At 37.6% G+C, this 26,725-nt stretch overlaps 2 protein-coding genes across 2 annotated transcripts in view; both read right to left on the reverse strand.

Moving 5' to 3' along the window:
- Window positions 1-26,725, reverse strand: part of LOC131439405 (protein stum) — a 215,749-nt gene that overhangs the window by 13,013 nt on the left and 176,011 nt on the right. The gene's annotated exons all lie outside the window — the stretch shown is intronic.
- On the reverse strand, window positions 3,525-4,927 carry LOC131439408 (uncharacterized). Its single transcript, XM_058610371.1, has 3 exons — window positions 4,607-4,927; window positions 3,956-4,552; window positions 3,525-3,893 (listed from the first exon to the last, which is right to left on the reverse strand). Exons 1-3 carry the CDS (start codon window positions 4,811-4,813, stop codon window positions 3,720-3,722), a joined length of 978 nt encoding a protein of 325 aa, XP_058466354.1. The 5' UTR covers window positions 4,814-4,927; the 3' UTR covers window positions 3,525-3,719.

Below are 26,725 nucleotides of genomic sequence, written 5' to 3' on the forward strand. Positions count from 1 at the left end.
TTGTATCATTTGATAATTATTCTATCATCCGCCGCAAATGATTCAATCACTGTCCTGCAGTGGAATTGTCGAAGCATCATGCCGAAACTTGATTCATTTAACGTTTAATTGCATAGTCAAAAATGTGATGTATTTGCTTTGTGCGGAACATGGCTTACATCAAACATAGCATTAAATTTTAATAACTGCAACATTATACGTCTCGATAGAGACTCTCCGTATGGTGGAGTGCTTTTAGGAATTAAGAAATGTTATTTCTTTTATAAATTAAACACTCCTTCTACTCCTAGTACAGAAGGTTGTTGCTTGCCAAATAAACATTAAAAGAAAAGACATTTGTATAGCTTCGATTAACATTCCTCCAAGAGCACAAGTTGGACAGCGACAGCCTAATGAAATTTCAATTCGCACGGAATTATGTGGGGTTCCGTTTACAATTATAGCAGATCATCTACAACAATTTTAGCATGACGGTGACACGGATCCCAAAACCTCCTGCACGTCCAAGTGCATTAGATTTATCTCTTTGTTCGACTTCAATTCGACTATATTGCACCTGGAAAATATTTCCTGATTTACACGGTAGCGATCATTTACCAATCATCATTTCAATTAGCAGTAACAAATACATTGCTAATTAAATTAATATTCCAAATGATTTGACAAAAAATATTGATTGGATTAAATACCAAAGTAATTTTTCAAGTGTCTTAAATTCAATGAAAGAGGATGGGGGAGTCCCTGCTGGAAGAATATGACATCCTCGTTTGTTCGATTCTGGAGGCCGCAGAACAAGCCAAAACGATTTCTTGGTCCGATGACTAACAAAAGGCCTCCAAACCCTTGGTGCGACAAAGAATGCTCAGATGTTTACCACACGAAACGAAATGCTTGTAAGACGTTTTCAAAACGAGAAGGAGGCACTCCTCAGAATTTTGAAAAATTGATGGTTTTAGTACAAGAGCATACTTCGAGTCGAGAAATGTAGCTATTGGAGACATTTTGTCGAAAGTTTGTCTAGAGAAACCTCAATGAGCACTATTTGAAATACGGCCAGACGAATGAGAAATCGTAACGTAAGAAAAGAGAGTGAGGAATACTCGAAGCGAGGGATATTTGATTTTGCTAGGAAAGTTTGCCCAGACTCTGTTCCTACGCAAAGCATTATTCGGGAGTGTCCTCCAAATAATGATACCATTGATAGCCCCTTTTCAATGATGGAATTTTCCATAGCACTCATGTCTTGTAACAATAACGCTCCTGGATTGGATAGAATTAAATTCAACTTCTGCCCGACCTCGCAAAAAGACGTTTGTTGAAATTGTTCAACAAGTTTCTTGAGCAAAATATTGTTCCACTTGACTGGAGGCAAGTGAAAGTTATCGCCATTCAAAAGCCGGGGAAACCAGCTTCCAATCACAACTCACATGGACCCATTGCAATGTTGTTCTGCATCACAAAATTGTTCGAAAACGACTTGATGATGCTCATACTAGGTTGCAATATTTCAAAACCCTTGGGTGGAGCATTCACATACATTTTCATAGACACAACTTATACAAAGATTATCTGCACATAGTTAGAATAAGTAGCAATAGTAAAATGATTTTATCGCTATTATCAACTGCCCATGTAGAATCGGATCGCGAAACGAGAATAAGCGACCGTTTGTTGCTTCAGAGATAATCCCCAAAGCAGTGTGCTAACCTTTTGATTCTCAGATAGCTCATCGAGAGAAATTCGTTATCGCACTGGTGTCCATTCTATGTTAAATGAACAATGCCGGTTTTTGTTGCTGCGATGATATCCGTCTGTCTTTGATGGCACTGATTGAATCGTGCGAAGAGTTGCTAGAGAGCGTTCTTTGATACGATAAAAGCCAGCCTCGTTTTTAGACATTAAAGGAGCATTTGATTCAGTTTCCATTGATGTTCTTTCAGACATACTCCACCAACATAGCCTCCCAGCGGTTATAAATAATTGTTTGCACAACATTTGGTCAGAGAAGTGCATGCATTTTTCACATGGCGATTTGCCAACATTCAGAGCTAGTTACATGGGTCTACCGCAAGGCTCATGCCTCGGTCCGCTCCTCTATAAGTTGTACGTGAATGACATTGACAGCTGTCTAGTAACCCCATGTACACTAAGACAGTTGGCAGATGATGGCGTGGTTTCAGTTACTGGACCCAAAGCTATTGATCTGCAAAAACCATTACAAGATACCTTAGATAACTTGTCCGTTTGGGTTGTTCATCTGGGTATCGAATTCACTGCGGAGGAAACAGTCGTCTTTCCAAGAAAGCATGATCCCGCGCAGCTTCAGCTTCATTTGATGGGAAGAATGATCCAACAGGTTTTGACTTTCAAATACCTCGGGGTGTGGTTTGATTCCAAATGCACGTGGGGAGGACACATCAGGTTTCTGATAACAAAATGCCTCTCATATTATCAAACTGGAGCGAATTCAGTATCGTTTTTTTTGGCAAAATAAAACAGTGCCTGAACGTCATATTGAATAATAATTATCAAATCACAATAGTTTGGGTCCCGGCTCATTGCTCCATTCCAGGCAATGAAAGAGCCGATAGTTTTGCCAAACGTGGTGCTATTGAAGGTGAAATTTATGAGCGACCGATTGCTTTCAACGAATTCTATAGCGCGTCTCGCCAAAGAACACTTGCCAGCTGGCAAGCTTCTTGGGATAAAGATGATCTGGGTCGGTGGATGCACTCAATTATTCCTAAAATATCGACAAAGGCATTGTTCAGAGGACTGGATGTGAGTAGGGATTGCATTCGTGTGATGTCCAGACTCATGTCCAATCACTACACGTTAGATGCACACCTTCTTCGAATTGGACTTTCCGAGATTGTGCTTGTGGCGAAGGCTATCGCGATATTGATCATGTCGTTTGGACATGCGTAGAGTATCGTGATGTCAGATCTCAAATATCAAATTCCTTGCGTAGCCAAGGTAGACTATCCAATGTCCCACTTCGAGACATTCTTGCTTGTCGTGACCTTTCTTACATGAAACTTTATTATCATTTCATAAAGACAATTGAAGTTTCAATTTAATAATTGACCCTTTTGAGGGTTAGTTCTGACTCCTAGTGCGTTCATTAGTTCATCCAATAGCAACATTTTAATAAAAATGATGTCCTGATGAAAACAAACTAAAAATAGGTTTCGAAATCAACAACAAAATGTATAAATTTCAGCTTATTTTATAATTTATAGCAGTTAATCAGTTCGTTCAAATAATGCTCTTAAGTAGATTTAAGAATAAATAACGAAATACCTAATATGATATTTAAAAAATAAGAATAATATGTTTTATTAAACTCAAATCGTTGTGACTATATTAGTTTTATATTAGGATAAGAATTCTATGTAGAAGTGATGCTACGGCGAAGAAAAACCTCTGTAAATAGCTCTAAGAAATAAACGTATTTATGGAAAAAACACAGACCGGAATGAAGAATGCCATCTTGGATTTTAAAATGCTTTCAAATGTCATTCTGCAATACCATTTTGTGAAATCCGTTCCGAAAGTACTTATTTTCAAACAGTTTTCAATAAATGTTCATTTTTTTCATCTAGTGTGACGATCGGTTTTTAAAGCTTTTGTATCAGTGAGGTGAACGAATACGATAAAACTTCCGGTTTAATTTTGGATAGTACCTTTTGGTTTATATGATTATGATTAATTATTTTCTATGGGTTAAGTTCCTCACTTCCCTCACTTTCAAATGATTTTTCACTGCTTGATTCGGTTAGCATATGTACGGGTCGTTTTTTATCGGACTCTATACGCTCCAGTCTGTGATTACACATAGCAATATAAGCAGACATCCTTTTCAGTTCCAATTCTTGTCGATCGCTTTTAATCTGCAAACAAAAGACAAAACTGTTGAACCAACCCTGCTTCAATTCGATGTACATTGCTCTACCAATGCGTTGTCCAATTGCTCTTGAAGTTTTTCTTTTTGTTGTTTTTCATCAATCAGCTTATTTTTCAATTTGAATATTTGATCCTGTCCGATATGAGCCCTTCGCAGCTGCTCCATTAGAGTTCGTTTTTGATGCTGCATTTCCACGTAATGTTGCCTATGGATGCACAGCTCTGCTTTGAGTTCCACGCAGGTTGACGCCTCTGTATCACCACAAGCACCGTCGTCAAGCTTCTGCTCAGTCTTAGAAGAGCCGATTTCTTGTAAAGTTTGTAATTCACTTCGAAGGCACTGATTTTCTTGGACAACACGATCATAGCAATGGGCTTTGCACTTCAAATCACGAATAGTTTCTTCCAGGTCAGCTGTCGATTGCTCCTGAATAAGAATTACCTCCTCTCGCTCTTGAAAACACTCTTCCGCAATTTGTTGAACCGAAGCCAGTTGATGCTCGAGATCATGGCGACTTTCTGTCAAATCGCGCACATTGGATTTAACTTTTTTTAGTTCATTCATAATGCTCAAAACGTAATCTGTCAGCTCAATAGTGCTCAATTGCAGCAAATACTCCCGGGTTAATTCGTAGTCACCAACCGGCTGAAACTACTGTTAGAGAAAATTTTTACAAAACTATACTCAGATATTGCTCACCCGTAACATCATTCTCTGAAAACGTGACTTGTGCACCACCTCTATCATGAATTGTGACATGAGCAGAGGATCACGGGTCCAAGCCCGCACATCGGTGCATGATTCATAGGTTTTCAGTTCACAATGGCTATGTTTTTGATCCGGTAGCGGAGGTTGTTCGTTTTTAAACGGAACATGAAGAAATAATCTCTGGGAAGAGTAAGCCATCACTTCAAATTTAATTCACTAAACTAAAGAATTTCTTTTTGATCTACGAAAATTTGGTGACCATATCAAACTTTTTCCTGACTGCTTTAGTTCTTTCGATTTGTTCGAGATGAAGACAGTTACTAGTTTACTGCGATCTGGTCAGTCAGAGTATACAGGGTCCGGCACTCGAAGTGTAACCAACTTCAGATCGCTCGCGCAGCTGACGCACGAGCATCAGCTCTCTAGAAATTTGCTAAATGACAGTTCGGAGTTGTATTGTTTACAAGCGCAAGAAAGCATTTTGCCAAAAGTGAACGCGAAAAAAAAATCAGTGATGGATTTAAAACGTAATAGTGTGATTGCTTTATATTTAGATGGAAAATCACAACCAGCGATTGTTCGTGAGCTCAAACACCTTAAAGTGAATAAAGTTTTTGTTTATCGCACTATAACTCGTTACAATAATACTGGTAGCATCGCAAAACGTCATGGAGGTGGTCATCAAAAGACTGCAACGTCACGTGAGATGGTTCAAAAAGTGAAGAAGCGACTTGAACGAAATCCTCGACGAAGTGCCAATCAAATGGCAAAAGAACTGAAAATATCCGACCGTAGCATCCGCCGCAAACTGCAAAATGATCTGAAGGTCAAGCCTTACAAGATCCAAAAGGCGCATGATCTCACACTGAAGTAGCAACAAGTTAGACTTGAGAGAGCGAAGGATCAATTTCAGAACATTGTATTTTCTGACGAGAAAATTTTTCCAATTGAGCAATTCGTAAACTCTCAAAACGATAGGGTTTACTTGACCGACCGTTCATACGAGAATTTGAGTCATCGATTGGCCACCAGGAGGCAGCACCAGCAACAGATAATGGTTTGGGCCGCTGTAACCGCAGATGGGCGCTCTCCAATCGTTTTCATCGAGCCTGGCGTCAAGGTAAATGCGACATATTATCGGGAAAGTATTCTGGAGGTTGCTTTGAAGCCGTGGGCAGACAAACATTTCGGTGGCAGACCATGGACGTTTCAGCAGGACTCGGCACCGTCTCACAAAGCTCGAGTGAACCAAGAATGGCTGAAAAACAACGTTCCGAACTTCATCACGTCCACACAATGGCTTTCGAATTCACCAGATGTGAATTCAATTGATTATTCTCTTTGGGCCATTTTGGAGTGCAAAGTCCGAACTAAAAGATACACCAGTCAGGAGGCGCTGAAAAAAGTTATTGTCCGCGAGTGGGTCAAAATACCTGCAAGTCACATTCGGGCAGCTTGCGATTCGTTTTTTGACCGTCTCAAGGCCATAGTCAAGGCAAAAGGTGGTCATATCGAGCAAAAGTGAATTGATTCTGAATTTTGTATTATTTTTACACATTTTGTACTTTGAATTAAGTAAAAGTAATTTTCCAAACTGAATTTATGGCCTTTTTAATTGGTTACACTTCGAGTGCCGGACCCTGTAATTAGATTGTTATGGAATTATGTTTACGTTTATAATTAGGATTATAAGGCACTTAGCAACAAATCGTCGAACAAATTAAGTGAAGTGCAGATGAACAGGAAGAATTACAACAACAGCTACGTACTGCATAATCATTGTTGAATCAGTTATTTCGAGTGATAGTATAGGTGAGTGTATTCCAGAAATGCTTAGCAGATCATCAGACTCGACCTTCTCCGATTTGGATGAAACTTTGCACATGGCTTCAGTATGGCAAACCATAAATTTTAAACCGATGGAGACGTCAATCCGACTCACGACTGATTTGTAAAAAGGGCGTATGTATTTTTGTGTTTTACAAAAATTGCCTTTTTCAAGTCGTTGTAACTCGGAAACCGGTAATTGTACAAAAATGGCGTTCAGGAAGAAGTTGTAGGGAATCGATTGGGCACTCTAAAAAAATATACTCTGAACAAAATTTTGATTTTTTTTTCTCAACATTTACAAAATATTCCGAAAAAGTTAAATAAAAAATATCAAGATTATAATTTTTTTTGATAATTTTTATTTTAAAAAAATTAATTATTTTTATTTAGAAAATGTAGAAGTTACAGCTAAAACAGTTTACGGGTGCATGCAAATGACCAAGTTCTTCTCGTTGTAATTCGGAAACCGTTCATCGTATAAAAATGACGTCCAGGAAGAAGTTGTAGGGAATGGTTTCTGTTAATTGGAACAATTTTCCGGAACACACAAAACCAGTAAAAGGTTTACAACACTTTGAGAAAACCATATTGTAGTATTGTAGCTGTTTCGAAAGAGATTTGTATTAAACTGATATCTGTTCTACGATGCATAGCTATTTATATGTGAAACAGGTAGAATTTAGGTAAGCAATTCGCCGGTACGTACGTTGGTTGTAAACAGTAGGTAGTCAACTGGCACAATTCTTTGATTCTGCATGTGTTTATTCGTTTTGACGTAGTTACGTTAGTTCTACTGTTTGTATCATCGTTAGTTCAAGAACTTGAAATTTCGAATATATCTGTAAATTGTTCTTAACTTCTTCATTTTTCAAAAGTCACGGATGGGATAGGCACCAATTTGCAGGTTTTAATAACAGCTTTAAAATAAAAATTATCAAAAAATATTAAAACCCTGATTATTTTTATTTAACTTTTTCAGATTATTTTGTAATTGTTGAGAAAAAAATTAAATTTATTTTTCAGAGTATATTTTTTTAGAGTGCCCATTCGATTCCCTACAACTTCTTTCTGAACGTCATTTTTATACAATTAACGGTTTCCGAGTTACAACGATTCGAAAAAGGCAATTTTGGTGGAATGCAAAAATACATACTTATTCAATTCAAAACTTATGGTTTGTCATACTGAAGCCATGTGCAAAGTTTCATCCAAATCGGAGAAGGTCGATTCTGATTTTGTCACTTTTTCGTCTACTCATTCCTGAAATTGCTCAGGTGTGGCAAGTGTGTGTTTTGTAGTGAGAGTGCTACCCGAGTAGAGTGTGAGATCAAAAAGAAAACTCAATTTGATGTTGTGCTGTTCGTATATTTCGATTACTTAATTTGCTATCGTTTTGTTCGTTTCAACGGTTAAAAGCTCTAAATCGAAAGCAAAAAGTACGGGTATGTAATGTCAGAGACATAACTGGATGTCGTGAATACGAATTAAACTGACACGATTTCTTTACACTTTCGAATTCGAATTGATAGTTGATCGATTGTGTGAATTGCGAAACTTTCCTCCTTTTCACTACTAAAATTTTAAACGATTTTTGACGTCGATTATCTCATTTCGGATTTGCATATTTCTTTGGAAGAAACTATCAAGATGCTGTACAGGATTCATTTCTGCCTTTTAGAAGGACCAAATTGTGGAATTCTCTACACGGGCAAAATTCCGATTCTTGAAATGAGCAAAACGAGTCATGATTTGGGGAAAATAATACATATATTTTCATGTTATGATAATACACCATGATTAAAATTTCTCGGATCATGATCCATTCGGACTGATTACGATGAAATTTAAACGTAATGCACTTGAAGTTGTTGGGTATAACTCCAGGCGTGTTTCTGCTACGATGGTAATTTTTGCAACATAAATTCAGGCGTTATGTGTGATTTTTGCAACGATGGTCATTTTTGCAATATAAATTAAGTGAAAAGCACGACGAACTTCTTTTAAAATGAAAATATTCTGTTTTTGAAAACCGACGACGCAAGAGACAACGTGTTTACTTGCGTTCATTACTTCAGTTTTGATTTTGTGTTTTAGAATTTAAACACCTCAACGAACTGCATGAAAAAACACGTGTGAAACAAACCTCTTAAGAACGAAACTCTATGTCGAATTCTTGCAAAAAAAAATCGTCTTATTTATAATATTTAGGTGAATCAATACAGCTTGTGTTGTTATATCTATGAAACAAATTAATCAAAGTGGTTGAACTAAATATTTTTCTGATTTTCGTTAGATGGTGTTCCAAATTCACAATCGAATTAAACGCTAGCTCTCGGGATATTATTCTAGCAACAACGGTCACATCAAATATGTAAGAATACATTCGAACAAAATCTTACATTGATGTTTGTCAAATTAAAAGCATAGCCGTGCTTAGTCTCTTATGATGTCAATTTTCGGTTCAATATCTTTATTTTTATGTTATGTTTAATTCTCTATCAGCCGGTTGGTAAAACAACACGATTGTTAAATAACATGCTTCAGAACCAAGTAAACATTTTCAGTAGGTCTTGCTTTTCAATGTTTGCTTTTTATTTTACCATTAATCTATTAATCTATCACATCACTTGAGGCCGAGGGCTCAAAGTGATATCCGGGTAGAAAATTAGAGTTACGAGCCTTGAAAGAAATTCATTCTTAAAGTAACGCATTTTCGAACCATGAATAATTTTCATGGGAGAAAAGTTATTGCTCATGATTTCATGATAAGTTAAAATGATTGGTTTCATGATTTTCTAATCATAACAGCAGTAACGGATTTCTTTCCGTGTACGATATTTAGCACAGTTCGGAACAGTTATCTCGAACGATTTTTGCACAGCGAAAAGTGCACGAAGCAAATCAAATTATTTTGGATTTTCACTAAACTGATGATTTCTACCTTCGATTAGCAAAGAAGTAATCTTAATAGTTTTTTAGATAACATTTAGAGCCATTAGAACGGCTGATTTTATATAATGTTGTCCACTTTTCGTTTCTTGTTTTCTTTCTCTCCAATGCAAACGACCAGCAGCTCTGTTGTATGATGCAATCGCTCTTGTTTGAGTTGTAACTAGCTTTGCGTACAAACTGCAACACATCCGCTTGCAGTGCCAAATGATGCGAAACTGGTTTGATGCGTCTTCTCGCCTTGACGACCGGAAGGCAAATGAGAACTACGACCTGAGCGTTTGAGATTTTAACCACGCAGAAGGTGCGCTCTCCGATGCCGCTATTTGAATACGTCTTCTCGCTCCGACGTCTGCTTCCATCCAACGCACAAGAAGTAATGATCGATTTTCGACCACGGTTCCCCTTTTATAACGTTCAGTTGAAGATAAGCGCCTGACTACCTCAAAATCGTCGTCCTTGCGCGAAAAACCAAAGCAAAAGTAAAGAGCTTTCCGCGTTGTTTTAAAATTTCCAGAAAACCTAATTTTTGAGTTGTTTGTGGTTATCTCACACTGGTCAAAATATTATTCTAAATTCCTGATCATATTTTTGATGAAATAGTGAAAGAATTATGTTGCTGTCATTAATACAAGTCGAGATATTCACGATTAAGTTCTGCCCATTCTTCCGTATGACTAATTTTGAAAAGGCTTAATATGATGTAGATTTTCTCGAAACGACACGTCACGAGCATAAGTTAAAAATATAACAGTCAAAAAAGTTCCGGGATAGTATACATTTAGGCGATATTACTCGCAAGCAAGAAAAAAGATTTTATGCAATCTCCATATCAGTCGCAAGCAAGAAAAAAGATTTCATGCAATCTCCACACTACCACGGAGAGAATCCGGTTTCGAACTTAGGTGATTTGGAATGCGAACTTTTTACGATTGCTATGGACTGTAAGCGCTAACTATAAGTAGACGGAAAATGTTCGGTTATATGACAAGCAATGTTGTTTCACAAAGTTGTATGCAGTTAGTTTCTGTCAGTGCACATTCGTTGCAGTGTGGCTATTTGAGCACAATATAAAAATGTTTTCTTTGTCCTTCTCATATTCAAAGCTGTTGCATTCGAACATTATAACATCGAATTGAGTTATCTATTCGATCTCATACAACTCGTACATGTAATCACTTTGAAATACGAATTTAGAGGCTCTGAAGACCAAACGTTTTACAGTGAAGTCTCCCACAACACAAGGAACGTGAATTAGGAATCCGGAAATAAGGTATCCCAGATTCTTTTTTTCCGACTAATTGGGAGAATGAACGGTTATCTCGCTTCTGACCACAGATAGAACCAGAATCTCTTCAGTAAATTTTTAGTTTTTGTGTAGACTTAGATTCAAAATTATAAAGATTTAGTTAGACGGTTTCTTTGGAAAAATGTATTAGAGTCTTCGACACAGTTTGTTTCGCAAGTGTTTGTTTTATTTTAATTTTTCACTAGTCGTGTTTTCATTTCACGTTGTTAACAGCAATGAGAATGGGAGGAAAAGGATACTGGTGAGATCGTTCCTCAGAGATATTTTATATTTATCTTACTTATAATGCCTTATAATATTTCTCCTGAGTATTCGAAATCAGCTTCATATTAGAGAGATCATATTGTTCACCAAAACATATCTGGATCCGGTTATATTTGATTTCGACTGGGGTGATAATCGTGGAAAACTGAAAAACGGCTATCTCAGTCTTATATTACAAACGAATGTTGTTTACTGTCCGACGTTTAGGCCTTTTTAAAATTTTGGATTTAAAGCTTTATCACGAGATGACCTAATTAAGACACACAGATCACAAAAAAATCTAACCAGTAAGTTCTTGCTTTGTAGCATTCTAGGTTGTACCCGAAGTATGATCGTTTATGTATTATGCAAAGGTTGAAACTCATTTTCTCCTTTTCCTTACTTGGATTTCTAAGCCCTGCGCTTTAATTTGCTACTAGAACAAAGCACCATGCGTTTCCTTCTAACAGAACTTGATGGAGACGCATGCTCGACTGTTATTTATCTTTTAGAAAAAATCAAATATTGTGGTCGTCCACATTTTTTAAAAATTTGAAAACAACCCGCTTTAACATGTCTAAAAATTTTTTATTTATCACTAAAAAATCCAGGGTGGTGAAAAAATTGGAAGAAGGAAAAAATATGTTTTCAAATTTTCAAGTATTTTTTAATGGAAGAAATACATCTTCAAAAATTTAGAAAAAAAAATTGTAAACCTTAAACATAACTGATTTTTTTCAAATTTTTCGGAAGAGCGGTTTCTTCAAAAATTAAATAAAATAGAAATCGAAAGAGCCACCCTAGCTCCGTCAATATGGCAGTTAAAGGGTTGAAACTTTGAGAAAATTGTTTCCAATCTATGGCCTTTCGAATGTGGTATAACAATATGAATTCCAGATGCTTATCCTACTATAGCCTTAGTGTAATATTTTCGTACTGTGTTTAGCTCAGTCGATTAGCGGACATACTTTGTGATCTGATAATTTTCGGTTCAAGTTGCAGTACCTACTAATTGTTTTGTTTTCCATATCATTGAATTTCGGCATTGCACAATTTTACATGCTTATATGCGTGAACTGGGATGCTTCATTTACGTGCATCTAAAAGACGTAAAAGGGCACTTGTCTTACAAACCAGTTATCGTATGTTCGAGCCTCGACCTGGAATGATGATGATGGTCCCACCTCATACCCCTACAAAGGTGTGAGCAGAACGAGTTATCTAAATGATAATTAATGTTTTTGCACATATCTTAACCAGTAAACAAAAGAAAACGATCTGATTAATCTAGCAGGTATAGATTCTTCTTCAAAAAAACGACTGACCACAAAATTACATTCAAATATTTCGGATCTACTATCCAGGGTTAATCAAGAAAATTTCCAACCCGGGAAGATCCTTGATCACATCAGGAATCGAACCCGATATCTTTACCAGTATCAGACAGTAATTCACCTGACCCTTCCCGCCGGACCAGTTCATCGCTAAACACATCAGCTACGATGGAGTAACGAGACTGCGGATGAGCAGAGCCAAGCCCAATTCCATCAACAACTGTCGATCCCGAATCTATTCCTTAAATTATTAATCAAACCTTGCGATCAAGGTCAAGAGCAAACTTAACACACCGAATGCTGAGGCTCTTCGGCCAGTCCTGTTCGCTTTCCAAATAGTTACTACCTGCTTCGCGCGCGAGGCTCAAACGTTAGTAGACTGCTCATTATTTTTAACTCTCAAAGAAACTAAAAATCCATCATAATCATACCGAACATAGTAACTTAATACGTCTCACAATAATATATATAAACAAAAAAATACAATCTTCGTAATACGTGAAAAAAATAAAAAATCAAAAAAAAATTGAACTAACTAACTAAATATTTGCTTACAAAGCGGACTTTATGTGTGAAATACATAACTTTTTGAACTCCACCAATGTCGTCGCGCGCTTGATTTCTCTTGGCATCGAATTGAAAAAACCTATTCCCCTGTACAATAATGAGTTTTGCGATCTGGCATACAAAAAGCTTGGTGTTCTAGCATCAGATGCGTTTCTAGTATTGTACCTATGCAAATCAGTTCCTCTTTCAACTCGATCACACAAATATCGAGGCAGCATGCCATTTAATATCTTGAAAATAAATACCATGGTTAAGTAGTAAATTCTCTGTTTCACTGAAAGCCATTGTAATGCGTTCAGTAGAAAATCTGAGGAGGTATATCTACTACATTTTAGAATTAATCGCATGATTTTATTTTGCAGTCGCTGTAATCTCAAGATTTGTGTGTTATTAGCAAGAAACAGAATGGATGGGCAAAAGTCAATGTGTAGTGAAATGACTGTTTTATACAAAAGAATCTTACTATGGATCGATAGGTCATTTCTCAAACGACACAATATACCGTACTTTTTGGCAATCTTCTTGATGACCTTATTAATATGAGATTTGAATGTTAACTTTTCATCAATTATGACTCCAAGATACTTCATTTTTCTAACGCGATCAATAGTTTCACCATCAATTCTTACATTGGCGTCATGACCGGTACTATGGAAAGAAATAACCATATATTTAGTTTTCGCGACGTTTAGTTTCAGTTGCTTAAATTTTAAATTGAAATCTTAAGCCGCCAGGAAAAGAACAGTATCATCAGCAAACAAATTTATATCACAGAAACGTAAGACTCGCTTCATATCATTAATATACATAATAAATAGAATAGGACCTAACACACTTCCCTGATGCACACCAAGTGAATTGCCGAGGGAACTAGACACTACATCGTTAAAAACAGTCTTTTGAGATCTACCACATAAATAGTTTTCAAACCATTCATGTGTCATTCTCCCGATGCCGAAACGCCGTAATGTCTGCAACAATAAAGGTCTTGAAATTGTTTCAAAGGCTTTTTTCAGATCCAAGAACACAGCAAAAATACTCTCTTGGGTTCGATTTTCTCCTTCCATTTTGCCAATACTAGGTTCAAAGCGGTTTCATAAGAGTGACCCTCACGATATCCCGCTTGTTCCGGTATTAGCAAACTATTAGAGTTCAAATAGTTAATCAGCTGATCTTTAATAACAAGTTTCATTATTTTTTCCAGCGTGTGCAACATGTTAATGGGACGGTACTCCTCGGCTTTATCCGTTCCAGTAACCTTGGGGATAGGAACCACCAGCGATTCTTTCCACACTTTTGGCACGTGCCCCGTGTACAACGATTCATTTACCAAATCCAGTAGATCGTGTCCGATAACATGAAAGCAATCCTGTATCACTTTTGAGTTTACATTGTCAATACCAGTCGATTTTCCCAAATTAAAACAAATATTGTTCAAAAGTGATTGGTTGAAATTCATCAAGTCTACAATAGTTATTCATCGGCTGTGTTATTTCAACAGGTTCACCTACCAATTCAATACTTTGATTGATCTGCTGAACACTATTTATGAAATAACTGTTGAACTTTTCAGATATAATTTGTTCTGTGTGTTCTTCTGTACCATCAAAAGTTATGCTTTTCGATGCACTATGTTTCGAGATTTTCCATAACTCTCTACTGTTTTGTTGATTTTGATCGATTCTCCTCTGTATGTATTCATATCTAGTCTTCTTCAGGGCCCGTGAATAAATATTTCGTGCTTGTGTATATCTACTCCAGTGACTATCATTGTTAGTTCTACCGAAACTCTTGTACTGTTTATCCCTCTCTCGTTTTAACGGTAAGAGGTCTATTGAGTACCAACTACTCGAGCTGTTTAAACTAACATACTTTTCAGTTACTAATTCATTAGTACACTTTTTCAGTATGTCAGTAAGAATAGATGCCCCGTGATCCAAATTTCCAGTCAACTGTGTACAACCCAAGCTTCTTGATACAAGTCGAGATAGGGTTTGCTTTGAATAGTTTTTCCAACACTTGCAGTGTTGGTGATTGCTGAAAATTTGACAGAAGCTGCTCGATTGTTATCTATATTGTATACAACATTTTCAATCCGGTAGAAGATGCTACAAGAATTCGAGTCTCTCAATGCATGAACCTCGAGAGAATTTTTCTACATTTCTTCGCTCCACTTCATACTCTGAGTATTTCAGTGCCCCTAAAAAAAAATTCAGTCTGATAATCATCGCCACTGTGTGGAATTTACCAAGAGAGAATCGCAAGTTGACAATTATCGCAGAAAATCTAATCGACGATTCAACTTGACGATTCTCATACTAGGTTGCAATATTTCAAAATCCTTGTGTGGAGCCTTCACAGACATTTTAATAGACACAAATTATACAAAGGTTATATGCACATAGTTAGAATTAGCGGCAATAGTAAAATGATTCTATCGCAATTATCCACTGCCCATACAGAATTGGATCGCGAAACGAGAATAAGCGACCGTTTGTTGCTTCAGAGAGAATCCCCACAGCAGCGTGCTAGCCGTTGATTCTCAGACGGTTCACCGAGAGAAATTCGCTCTCGCACTAGTGTCTATTCTATGTTAAATGTACCATGTCGGTTTTTTTGTTGTTGCGATGATTTCTGATTCTCTTTGATGGCACCGATTTAATCGTGGAAGAGTTGCGAGTGAGCATTCTTTGATGCGATAAAAGCCATCCTTGAACACTTGATTTTCACCTTATTTTCTCCATTTCTGGGGCTACTCGTTACGGAAATTGCAATTGTCTCATGATCTGAAATCTTGCAATCGGATTCCACATTTGAATAAACACCGTCGAAATTGGAATACACGTGATCTATCAATTTTTTACTGTATCTCGAAATTGTTGTAAATTCATTCACAGTTTGCTTCAAATTGAAGGATTATGCTAACTGTATCAATTGATTCGAACCTTTACCAAAATCGACGAACTTCTCCCACCAGTTTTCTAGAGTTTCCAGAAACTGGCGGTCGCTTGAACCACTCTCCAGGTAAACAACTCCAGGATTCGTAGTGTCAGTAGAATCGTAGCACCAGCCATGCAATGGTTCTGTACACACTGAATCGGCTGCGAAGTCTGTTGAAACAGAAGATCAAAATTCCACTACTTTAAAAGGTAAGGTTAAGGCTTTGTTTTTAAAAGGTGTACAATCACATTATTTTTTCGAACTGTGCATTTGCATAGAGCATGTCAACTCTTTGTACATAGTAAAACTGATGAACATCTTTTTATGTCTTCATGAACAGTTCATATTCTCGGTTGTAATCGATGGATCATTTGAATGCAATTGCAAATTTCTGCGGAATGCTAACACTAAACAACTCCTAGAGAAAGTTGGATTTGGGGATTTTGCAAAATAATTTCCACCACAGTTTAGAACTCGGTAAATTTAAACACCTTCACCTTATCCAAACTCGTTTTGCATCGCTTCTAGTAGCTTCTCCTAGTAAATGATTCCCGGCTTGAAGAATGACACTTCCCATAACAACGATTCAACCAATTCCTTTTTTTTTAGAAATCTTGTACACAACACAAATCACTACCAATGATGTTCACCAGACTGCCCCATATTTCCAACTGTTCACTCGCAAAATGCGTTAACCTGCTGCCAACCAGCCAAAATACAATTCCGATCATGGTTATGATTAGCACCCTTGGAAAACTAACCTTCAACCGATTGTTTTATTTTTGTTGGTGGTCACCCACAACTCATTCTCCCTTTGTCACCATCCTGATCCCTTCACGCGTCGACAGGGAAGACAACCTCACAAAAAACCTCCACCGAAATCCATCGTTTTATAGCTAACTTCTAGAAAGTGAAAAACAACCAAATTTGGTACATACCTGCTCCACACCTGAATTAATTCACTCTGGCTGTCGTGTAGCGAAATGCTGTAGACGGTCCTGGCCTGGTCCGGACTGTGGCCGTTCATGTTAATGTTTCAAAGGTTCGGTCGGGGTTTTTCGCGCCGGACACTGGTGTATTGGTGTTACTTTATGTGCAAGTTATATCTACAATCGTACAAGGCACCCAACATTCGAGATTCACATTCTCGAAGAGAGGCCCAGAATTGTTAACAAGTTTTCAGAACGACTCCAGCGAATGCTTTACTGGAGCGTTAGCATGTTATCGGGACTTACTCTCGTGATCCACTTCAATGAACGCGATTCGGGAGGCGTTGCAATGCACAGTGGGACGGTAGCTGTTGATTTTTTAATCATATTTCAGGCACTTTCTTACGTAGTAAAGTTGACCCCAGTCGATATAATAGGTACTACTAATGTAATTTGTCACAACCTTTTTATTTGATAATGATCTTAAAACGTTTCGACACGTATTATTCCATCATAAACGTCAGTATCACCACGATTGTCACACAGTTAAAAAAAAAAAATATTTAAACTTTGAATTTTCACCTCGTGCAAGGTTCCGAGATGGACGTTGCTATCCACGGATTAGATTTTTATTTTAAACAAACGCACACACGCCACTGCTCGGCACCCTCCGGCACATATTGCTCCTTCTGTTGACCGTAAGTAACGGGAAAGTCACGTTTTATCTAAGCGTCAGGGTTTCCGTTCGCTTTTGCCTGGCCATCGCCTTTTGCTCCTTGCAATTAGTCATTTCCACCGCAGCTAGGTGATTTCGTGGCTCTCCCCCTCCCACACACACACATACACTCACGAGCGCAAACAGTCTTCACTCTAGCCGTCTTCAGGTCACGAGATTCCGTAGCAAAGTAGCACGAAACGCGGTCAGCGGAAGGAGTTTCCTTCCTTCATCGCACCACTGCTTTTTCCGACCCGTGCTGCCCCCTGCTTGGAAATCGATTCGTGACACTTTTGCAGCGCGTGCGATTTTCCCCACAGGAACGGGTGTGTGACCGACACGGCAGATGGTCAAACGATGAGTGTGGCCCTCATGTCCTCTGAACGTGGGTTTTCCCGGCTGGTAGCACTTTGGCAGGAAGGCGATCGTCTCTAGCCAATGCAGTGGGGACCACAAAATTGCATTGCGACGGTTCGGGCGGACGAACGGACCAATGGAGGTCGCATGCCTTTTCCATTCTTGCGCTGCGTCCAGTGCCGTACTCTCCAGATCTAGTGCGATGGGATACAGCCAAGGGCTACTTTTCCATGCGGTCGAGACTAACATAATTAGCGAGTGTTGGGAACGATACCCTTTTCATATCATTCATATTTTCATCAATATTACTCAGGGATTCTTCAAAACACTTTTCTTTGAATATTAAATAAGAAAATTTATTTGGACATAAACTAGCATAACCATTTCAATTTGTGAAAAGTTTTGAATAGAACAATTTTTCCGTGTTTTGCATTGCCGCTCTAAACGATGGTTTGAACTCAAAATAGTTCCGAAACCTGACAATTTTGCCGTGAATACGACTTACTTTACTATGGGGCGCCTTTTCAAAATTAGCCATATGGACCAGTGTGAGATAACCACAAACAACTCAAAAATTAAGTTTTATCAAAATTTGATAATCAACGAGGAAAACTCTTTACTTTAGCTTGGATTTTTCGCCCAAGGACGACGATTTTGAGGTTGTCAGGCACATATCTTCAAATGAACGTTATAAAAGGGGAACCGTGGTCGAAAATGGGAGCGGGTCATATCGCCGAAAGTCATTGCCATGCCATTTCGCCGAAAGTCGTTTCGCCGAATAGGTCATTTCGCCGAAAGTCGTTTCGCCGAAAGGGTCATTTCGCCGAAAGAGTCATTTCGCCGAAAGGGTCATATCTCCTGCATGTTATGTCTCCTGTATAACTGATTTGGCGCAGCCACATATCCGAAGCCAAGATGGCTCGGCGGCACAAAGCCGCCGAGCCGACGACAGCTGAGTCGGCCGCCGACCCGCCGTCGGAAGCGGCGGCCTCTTGCATACAAACCTGTAACCGCCTCGTTTGCCCGGTCTACTCAAAGCTAGGTTTCTTTGCTTTAGTTAGGTCCGAACGAGCGGTAGCGAGGTCGGACAGCACATGAACTAAAACGATGTGGCGTAGCCGCAGTAGTATTTTTTCATTTTCACTTAATAAACGGAAAATACCACCTACATTTGCCTAGTAGATACACCTATGCAATTGCTTTGATGCTAACTAGCTAATAGTCAACAAGTTTTCTTGGGAACTACTTTCTGAGGTTCATGAATCAATCTTTATTCAAGAGTACAACAATCAATCATTATTCAAGAAGTACAATGGTAAGTTAACAAAACGGGCGTTAACGCTATCATCTTTCGTTTGTCTTTAATTTAAATCAATTCTAATTACGATTTCAAGACGATTTCAGGATTCGGCGAAATGACCCTTTCGGCGAAATGGCTTTCGACGAAATGGCATTCGGCGAAATGGCATTCGGTGAAGTTACCCATTCGGCGAAATAACACTTTCGGCGCAATGACTTTCGGCGAAACGGCTTTTGGCGAAATGACCCTGATCCGTCGAAAATCGATCAATTCGTCATCTAACACTCGATATGGATAGACGAATAACCTACTACGACTAATTTCGATTTTGTTTTATCTTTTATTCGCAGCTGTCTACCTGCCTAAGCTAAGCGCCATAGATCCGAGAAGGATCCAAAGGATGCTAAGCGTCTGAAGCCAAGTGATGTACAGGTAAACGACCGTTTGCTGATTAACAACCAATACGCTGATCTGCCAGTTAATGTCGAAGAGGAACTGCAGAAGAAGCAAAAAATGCCGCCTTTCTACCTGAAGGGCTTCCCACCAACTCTACGCTCGGATTTCAACACGCTGATCAGCGAAGGACTACAGATAACAACCCGTTTATGTACTGAAGGCTACAAAATAACCGTTCCGACTTTGAACCACTACAAAGCAGTGGAATGTTACCTGAAGATGACAGAAGCGGAATACTTCACACACGATATTGCCGTCAACAAACCTATGAAGGTTGTACTTCGAGGACTACCCGACATGATGGAAGCCGAACTAAAGCAGGCACTGTCGAGGGCTGGACTAAAGCCTGTGATGGTGTTTGAAATGAAGCGACATAACACGGACAAAAAGTATCGAGATCAACTGTACCTGGTTCATCTGGAGAAGGGCTCCATCACCATGAGTCAACTAAAAACGATAAAATCGTTATTCCATATAAACATCGAATGGCAAAAGTATAAACCGGTACATCGGGATGTCACACAGTGCACGAACTGTTTGAACTACGGCCATGGAGCGAGGAATTGCCACATGAAAAGTCGGTGCGGGAAATGTGCCGAACCACACAATACCAACTATTGCCTACTAGATGACATCGCTGTAAAATGTGTGAACTGTGATGGCGACCATCCATCTACTAGCAAATCGTGTCCCAAACGTGCTGAGTTCACAAAACTTCGACAGAAGGCGTCCCGTGAACAATCAACGCACAAGATTGTTCCACAGAAGGATGAAATTAATTTCCCACGGCTCCCACCGAAGAGGGATATTCCAAATTTGCTGCCACTTCCTCGCAGCAATCCAAAAGATTCAGCTGCTGGATCACAAAAAGAATCTTCCTCAAAAACCCCTCCTGGATGGGGCAATAATCAACCACAAGCAAAGGATGATTCTGGTGCAAGGGGAGGACGCTTAGAACAATGTGCCAATCACACATTAACACAATGCGTTGGCGCATTTATCACTATTCGCACTTTCGTTGTCATACAGTTGCACAGTTGCGGCACACAAAGGGCTCAGTTTTAACAAGTAGCTGTTTCATGGGGAACAGCGTGGCACACTTAGACTCACAATATATCACGTGTTTTTTTAGAGGCACAATATAGTTTGTGTTAAGCGACTCTCCCCTTGTTCTGGTGACTTATTCTCTGCTGAACAACTGATCGTCATTTTTTAAACAATGACAACAAAACTACGAAACTGCAGAATGCGGTTAGATCAAATCAACGCTTTAGGCAAATTCATCATCGAATATGCAATATAATAAGTTGGTTGTAGTAAATTGGAATGCTTGCTCACTCAGGAGCAAAACTGCTGAATTGTTCGACTTTCTTCAAGAGAAAAATGCCGATATTGCTATTTTAACTGAAACTCATCTAAAACCTGAAATTTATATTTTTATTTCCAATTACAGGATTCACAGGCTCGACAGGACAACTACCAGAGGATGGGGAGTTGCCATTGCCATTAAACGATCCATTCAGCACAGGCTTCTGCCTGCCTTTAAATTGCAACTTATAGAAGCCATCGGAATTGAGATTACAACGACGATGGGACCCCTCATCATCATCATTGCAGCGTACTGCCCCAAACAAACCAATCTTCGAGATGGTACGTGTGCATCATTGAAGAAAGATCTTGCTATGCTCACTCGACGACAGAACAAATTCATCATTGCTGGGGACCTGAACGCACGGCATGAGCTGTGGGAAAACAAAAGACAGAATCGATTACGAAGCTGGACAGTACAACATCCTCGCTCCGGATCAACCAACGCGACTTTCCAGATCGGGAGTTCAATCCATTTTGGATGTATTCATCAGCAACATCGCCATAGACAGCTCTCCGGTTGTCTTCAACGAGCTCTCTTTCCACCACTTTCCAGTAATATTGACGTTGGGATCTTCACCAGAAACAGTGTCTATTCAACCTCGGAGGAACTATTATCGCACTGACTGGGTCCAATTTCAACAAATCACCGACCAACTTATTAATATCGATTTGCCACTAGATTCTCCGATGGAAATTGATGCGGCCCTATCTTCCTTCCAGCATTCAATCACAGTCGCTCGTGATAGGACGGTTCCAGTACAACATATGCCGAGTTCCGCTCTTCAAATTGACAGTGTCACCAAGATACTCATCCGACTTCGAAATATCTACCGGAGCGTAGCTGAGGTTGTCCAATAAGACAGCTTGGTTCCGGAGGAAAGTAGAGTCACTGCGAATGAGCAGATGGCTATTGTGAAAAAATCCAAAAATATGAAGGCCCCCGGTTTCGACAACACATTCAACATTGAGCTGAAACATTTGAGTATTCGCTCAATTGTCTTCTTAGCTAAAATTTTTAACAGGTGCTGGGAGCTTGGTTACTTCCTTTCAAAGTGGTAGTTAGCTAAAGTTATCCCAGTTTTGAAACCGGGGAAAGATCCTTCCCTTTCCAAGAGCTATCGGCCCATCAGCTTACTCTCTGCCCTACCCAAGCTGTTTGAAAAGTCAATACAAAGGCGAATTCTTGCTTTCGCAGATGAACAGGATATATTACTGGAAGAACAGTTTGGGTTCCGGAAAGGAAGATCCACCATCCACCAACTCACACGGGTTAACAACGTCATCCAGCAAAACAAATCAGTGTCCAAAAAACGACTGCCATGGCAATATTGAATATTGAAAAGGCATTCGATAATGTGTGGCACGATTTTCCGACGTATCTTATTAAAATTATCAAAATTTATCTTTCAGATAGAGCATTCCAGGTTTCTCTGAATAATGCACTTTCAAAAAGATTTACTATTCCTGGTCTCATTCTATACAACATTTTTACATCAGACATCCCACCTCTTCCGGGTGGTGGTGTTTTGTCACAATTTGCTGATGATACTGCCATTCTTTACAAAGGTCGTGTCATTAATGTTCTGAAGAATAAACTACAGACAGGTCTGGACGCCCTAACTGAATATTTTACAAGCTGGAAAATTGTGATCAATGCAGCAAAAACTGAGATCATCTTGTTTCCACATTCAAGATCTCCAAAACTTGTTCCATCAGACGAATGCAGAATACGATTCGGTGATGAGGTCATTCAATGGTCCGATGAAGTTATCTATCTAGGACTCACCTTTGACAGACATCTGATATTCAGGTCACATGTTGACAAAATCGTTCAAAAATGCAGCATACTCATTAGGTCTCTGTATCCGCTGATTTGTAGAACATCTAAACTGTGCCTGAAGAATCAGATGGCTGTCTATAAACAAATAATCTACCCCGCAATTGAATACGCAGTCCCTGTTTGGCGGGGCTGTGCACGAATACACAAACTTAGGCTTCAGCGCATTCAAAGTAAGATCTTAAGGATGATTCTAAATCTACCCCCTTGGACAAGAACTAGTGAAGTACATGAGATGGCCTCCCTGGATACACTAGAACAAAAATTCGAACAATACTGCACGAAATTAGAAGAGAGGTGCTCAATCTCTGAAATACAAATAATTCAAAATTTGTACGTATTAGGTTAGGGATAGTTATAAGTAGGTAGATATTTTAATAATTAAAATAAATATAATGATTAAACATTAGTATGTAAAACAAGAGTAACTAAAACACCTATTATTAATAACGAATCGTATGAACAACAAAGATGAAAGGCCAAAGGGTCAAAACACTTGTACTGTAAAATGTTGATGTAATACACAAAAATAAGATTAGTAAACAGATATTTATGCAATAAAAAGGTCGTAGTTCTCATTTGCCTTCCGGTCGTCAAAGCGAGATGACGCATTAACACTCCTAATACCAAGCCTAAGAAAGTTACGCGAAGCACCAAGCCTCAAAAAAAGTTGGAACGGTAACTTTGAGCTTTCATAGCTCAGTTGTTACTTGACCAATTTCGATAAATTTTACACCCTCGAATTTTGTGAAGTGTGTAGATTATTTTAAGTATATCATTATTGACGATCAATTAGGAAAAACTAATGAAAATCTGATTTTTCCCGTTCCCAGTTTTTTTTCAAGCCTATCTGCATTCATGCGGCACCTGCATCGCGAATCGGATATTGAGAACTTCAAGTTTACCGAGTCATAACTTTTTTGTTAGTCAACCGATCTTCAAAATTTGTTCACCATTGGAAAATTACTACATCCAGAAATAAAATGCCCTGAAAAAAACGAAAAATAGGGTTGTCTACCCAAAGTTATAATGAAAATTGTAGATAGATGACCTAAGAAAAGGGGAGACTTTTTACAATGTTCGTAAATATCTCGAAATTCAAAGCGATGACCTATATATTTTTACACATCATTCGATTGCTAGTGATACCAGCTACAATTTTCGCTCAACTACCATTCCTGCACAATCAAAAGAAAACATTAAACAATCGATGAATTTATAAATGTATATGAATTTTTCATTTTTTTTCACATATTTGTATATAACTCAAAAATTAAAGCGATGACATGTACATTTTTTTGATTCAGAATATTGGAATCATTACCAGAAACAATGTATTGATGACCAAAATTATGAATCCGTTCAAAGAATCTCAAGAAATTTGGTACAAATACAGAGAATTTTTATAATTGGGAAAATTTTGCCAAACAAAATCAAATCAAACGTTTTAAATTTTATGACATATATTTTTTTATTATTTTAGTGGGAAATTTATTATAAACAAAATTTACAAAAACAAACTGAAACTTGGATTTCACTGAAAATTTTAAAATTTTTAGTAATAACCTAAAACTCTAAAAATTAGTTATTCTTTTGTATTGGACAAACGATCTAAACAATTTTTATGCACAACTCAAACGCAATTGATAGCAACTAAAATTCTGATTTTGTTGTAGGTTTGCCTTTGAATCTAAAAAAATAGATCCACAATTTAGGAGGACAAAAACATTTGTGGCTTAACCTTATACTTTAGAGCTATGATGTCTTCAAAACAAATGATCAGTGAAGATAAGCCATATGTCGATGTGCATGGTATTAGGGTGGCTCTTATTATTAAGGTGATGCAAAACTTATTTTCCGGATGTATTGAGATAGAGGACTGCATTCTTCGGCAAAATTGTAAATAAACTTATATCGAGCAGCTTTGCTGAGGACACCATAGTAGTATCTGCAACGGTTTTAGTGTTACAGCTATTTTTAAAGAGCAACTTAGGGTGTTTCTCAAAAAATCAGATTTTTTGCTCTGGCATTTATATTTTTCTCTATTCGTATAGGTATCTTTGAACTCTAAAAGAGTTTGTTAAAACCAATTTTTTAATGATTGACGTATTCAGGTAGCGTTTTCTGAACCGAAGTAATGAGCAAAACTAGTTCAAAAACAGGTTATTTTGAAACTGCTATATCCAACATTGAGGTAAACGAAAAAAAAATTGGTTTCATGTATTTGACAGAAAATATTTTCGAGCATGTTTATAAAAAAAGGCGGAGGAGATATTTTAAATTTTTTTTAAAGTTCGTATCATGTAAGTCATTTATTAGATATATATATATATATATATATATATATATATATATATATATATATATATATATATATATATATATATATATATATATATATATATATATATATATATATATATATATATATATATATATATATATATATATATATATATATATATATATGAAAATAAGGTAATTTTGTCTTCTAAAGTGTCAAATTAATTCAAGTGCATATTCGGAAAGAAATCATTCTGCATTCTTCGGGGAATGCAGAATGGTGTCGCTTTTGTGAAATATCTAAGGCCTCTCGGTGGTTGGAGGTTTTATCAACCGTGCACCTGCAGATCGTTCAGCATCCTTTCAGGGATGCAGGACGATTTATTTCTTTATGTTTTGTGCTGTTTTCCCACCTCACCTAATTCCCTTCCATGTTCCTTTTATCCTTCCCTTAACATCAGGAAGTTGATGAGAAGCTACGGCAAGGCACAAATCTCCAAATAACTAGGAGAACATGCCAGTTGAGCCAATTAGTTATGATAACATAGGTGTAGGGTTTCATTCAGTGAATAGCATTCAAACGAAGAGGTTGTTTTTCGAGACGAAGACAACTGTAAGCTGCAAATAGATTGGTTGGTTGGTGCTAATCGCAAAGGCTACTGCAAAGCCAATATTCGGGGCGATAATAAGTACCTGAAATAGTGGAACTCACTTCACTGAGAAAGATGGCCTAACCGAACTGTTTCATTTTGTAGGTTACACTAGTTCATGCACTAGCTTTCATGTTTTTCAAAACTCAAACAAAACTATTTGAAGAATACATTTTTTTTATGAGAATAAGAGAGATATGAGAAAGGCATCATTACACCACTAGGTGGATAAAAACAGGTTTTACCTAATTTCATGTAATTTTTTGTGCTAAATTCGGAATTCTACTTTTTCTGAATTGTTTACTAATTGAAAATTCAAATAATTTTCGAATTCTATACATTCCGAAATAATTCTAAGTTTGTGATATTTAAATTTTAATATTCTATCGATTATAATTGATGTTGTTTGAGATAGCAGAAAATTTAAGATATATGTTTTTGTTCTTAATTGCTTGTAAAACAAAAATCAAGCAATAATTTTTTTTTTAATTGTAGTTGGTTTCTTTTGCCATGGGTTAGTATATGAATTTCATATAATTTTACGTTCTATGTCTTATTGTACAAAGCCATTGAAATAATTTAAAAATTTTGTGTTGTCACAAAATTTAATTTATTAATAAAAAAAAATTCTACGTCTCTTTGAAACAGATGAAATCAAAACGGATTCCAATATTTTCACTTTGATTTGCAGAAACGTTGGAACGCAATATATATCAGAAATTTTGAAATTTTTCATTTGACAAACATCAATGTTACATTATTTTTTCAAATGTATTCTTACATATTTGATGTGATCGTTGTTGCTAGAATAATACTCCAAGAGCTAGCGTTCGATTGTGAATTTGGAACACCATCTAACGAAAATCAGAAAAATATTTTGTTCAACCACTTAAGTAATTAATCAATTTGTTTCATAGATATAACAACACAAGCTGTATTGATGCACCTAAATATTATGAATAAGACGATTTTTTTGCAAGAATTCGACATAGAGTTTCTTTTTAAGAGGTTTGATTCACTCGTGTTTTTTCATGCAGTTC

The sequence above is a fragment of the Malaya genurostris genome, chromosome 3, assembly GCF_030247185.1.
Source record: "Malaya genurostris strain Urasoe2022 chromosome 3, Malgen_1.1, whole genome shotgun sequence".
NCBI lineage: Eukaryota > Metazoa > Arthropoda > Insecta > Diptera > Culicidae > Malaya > Malaya genurostris.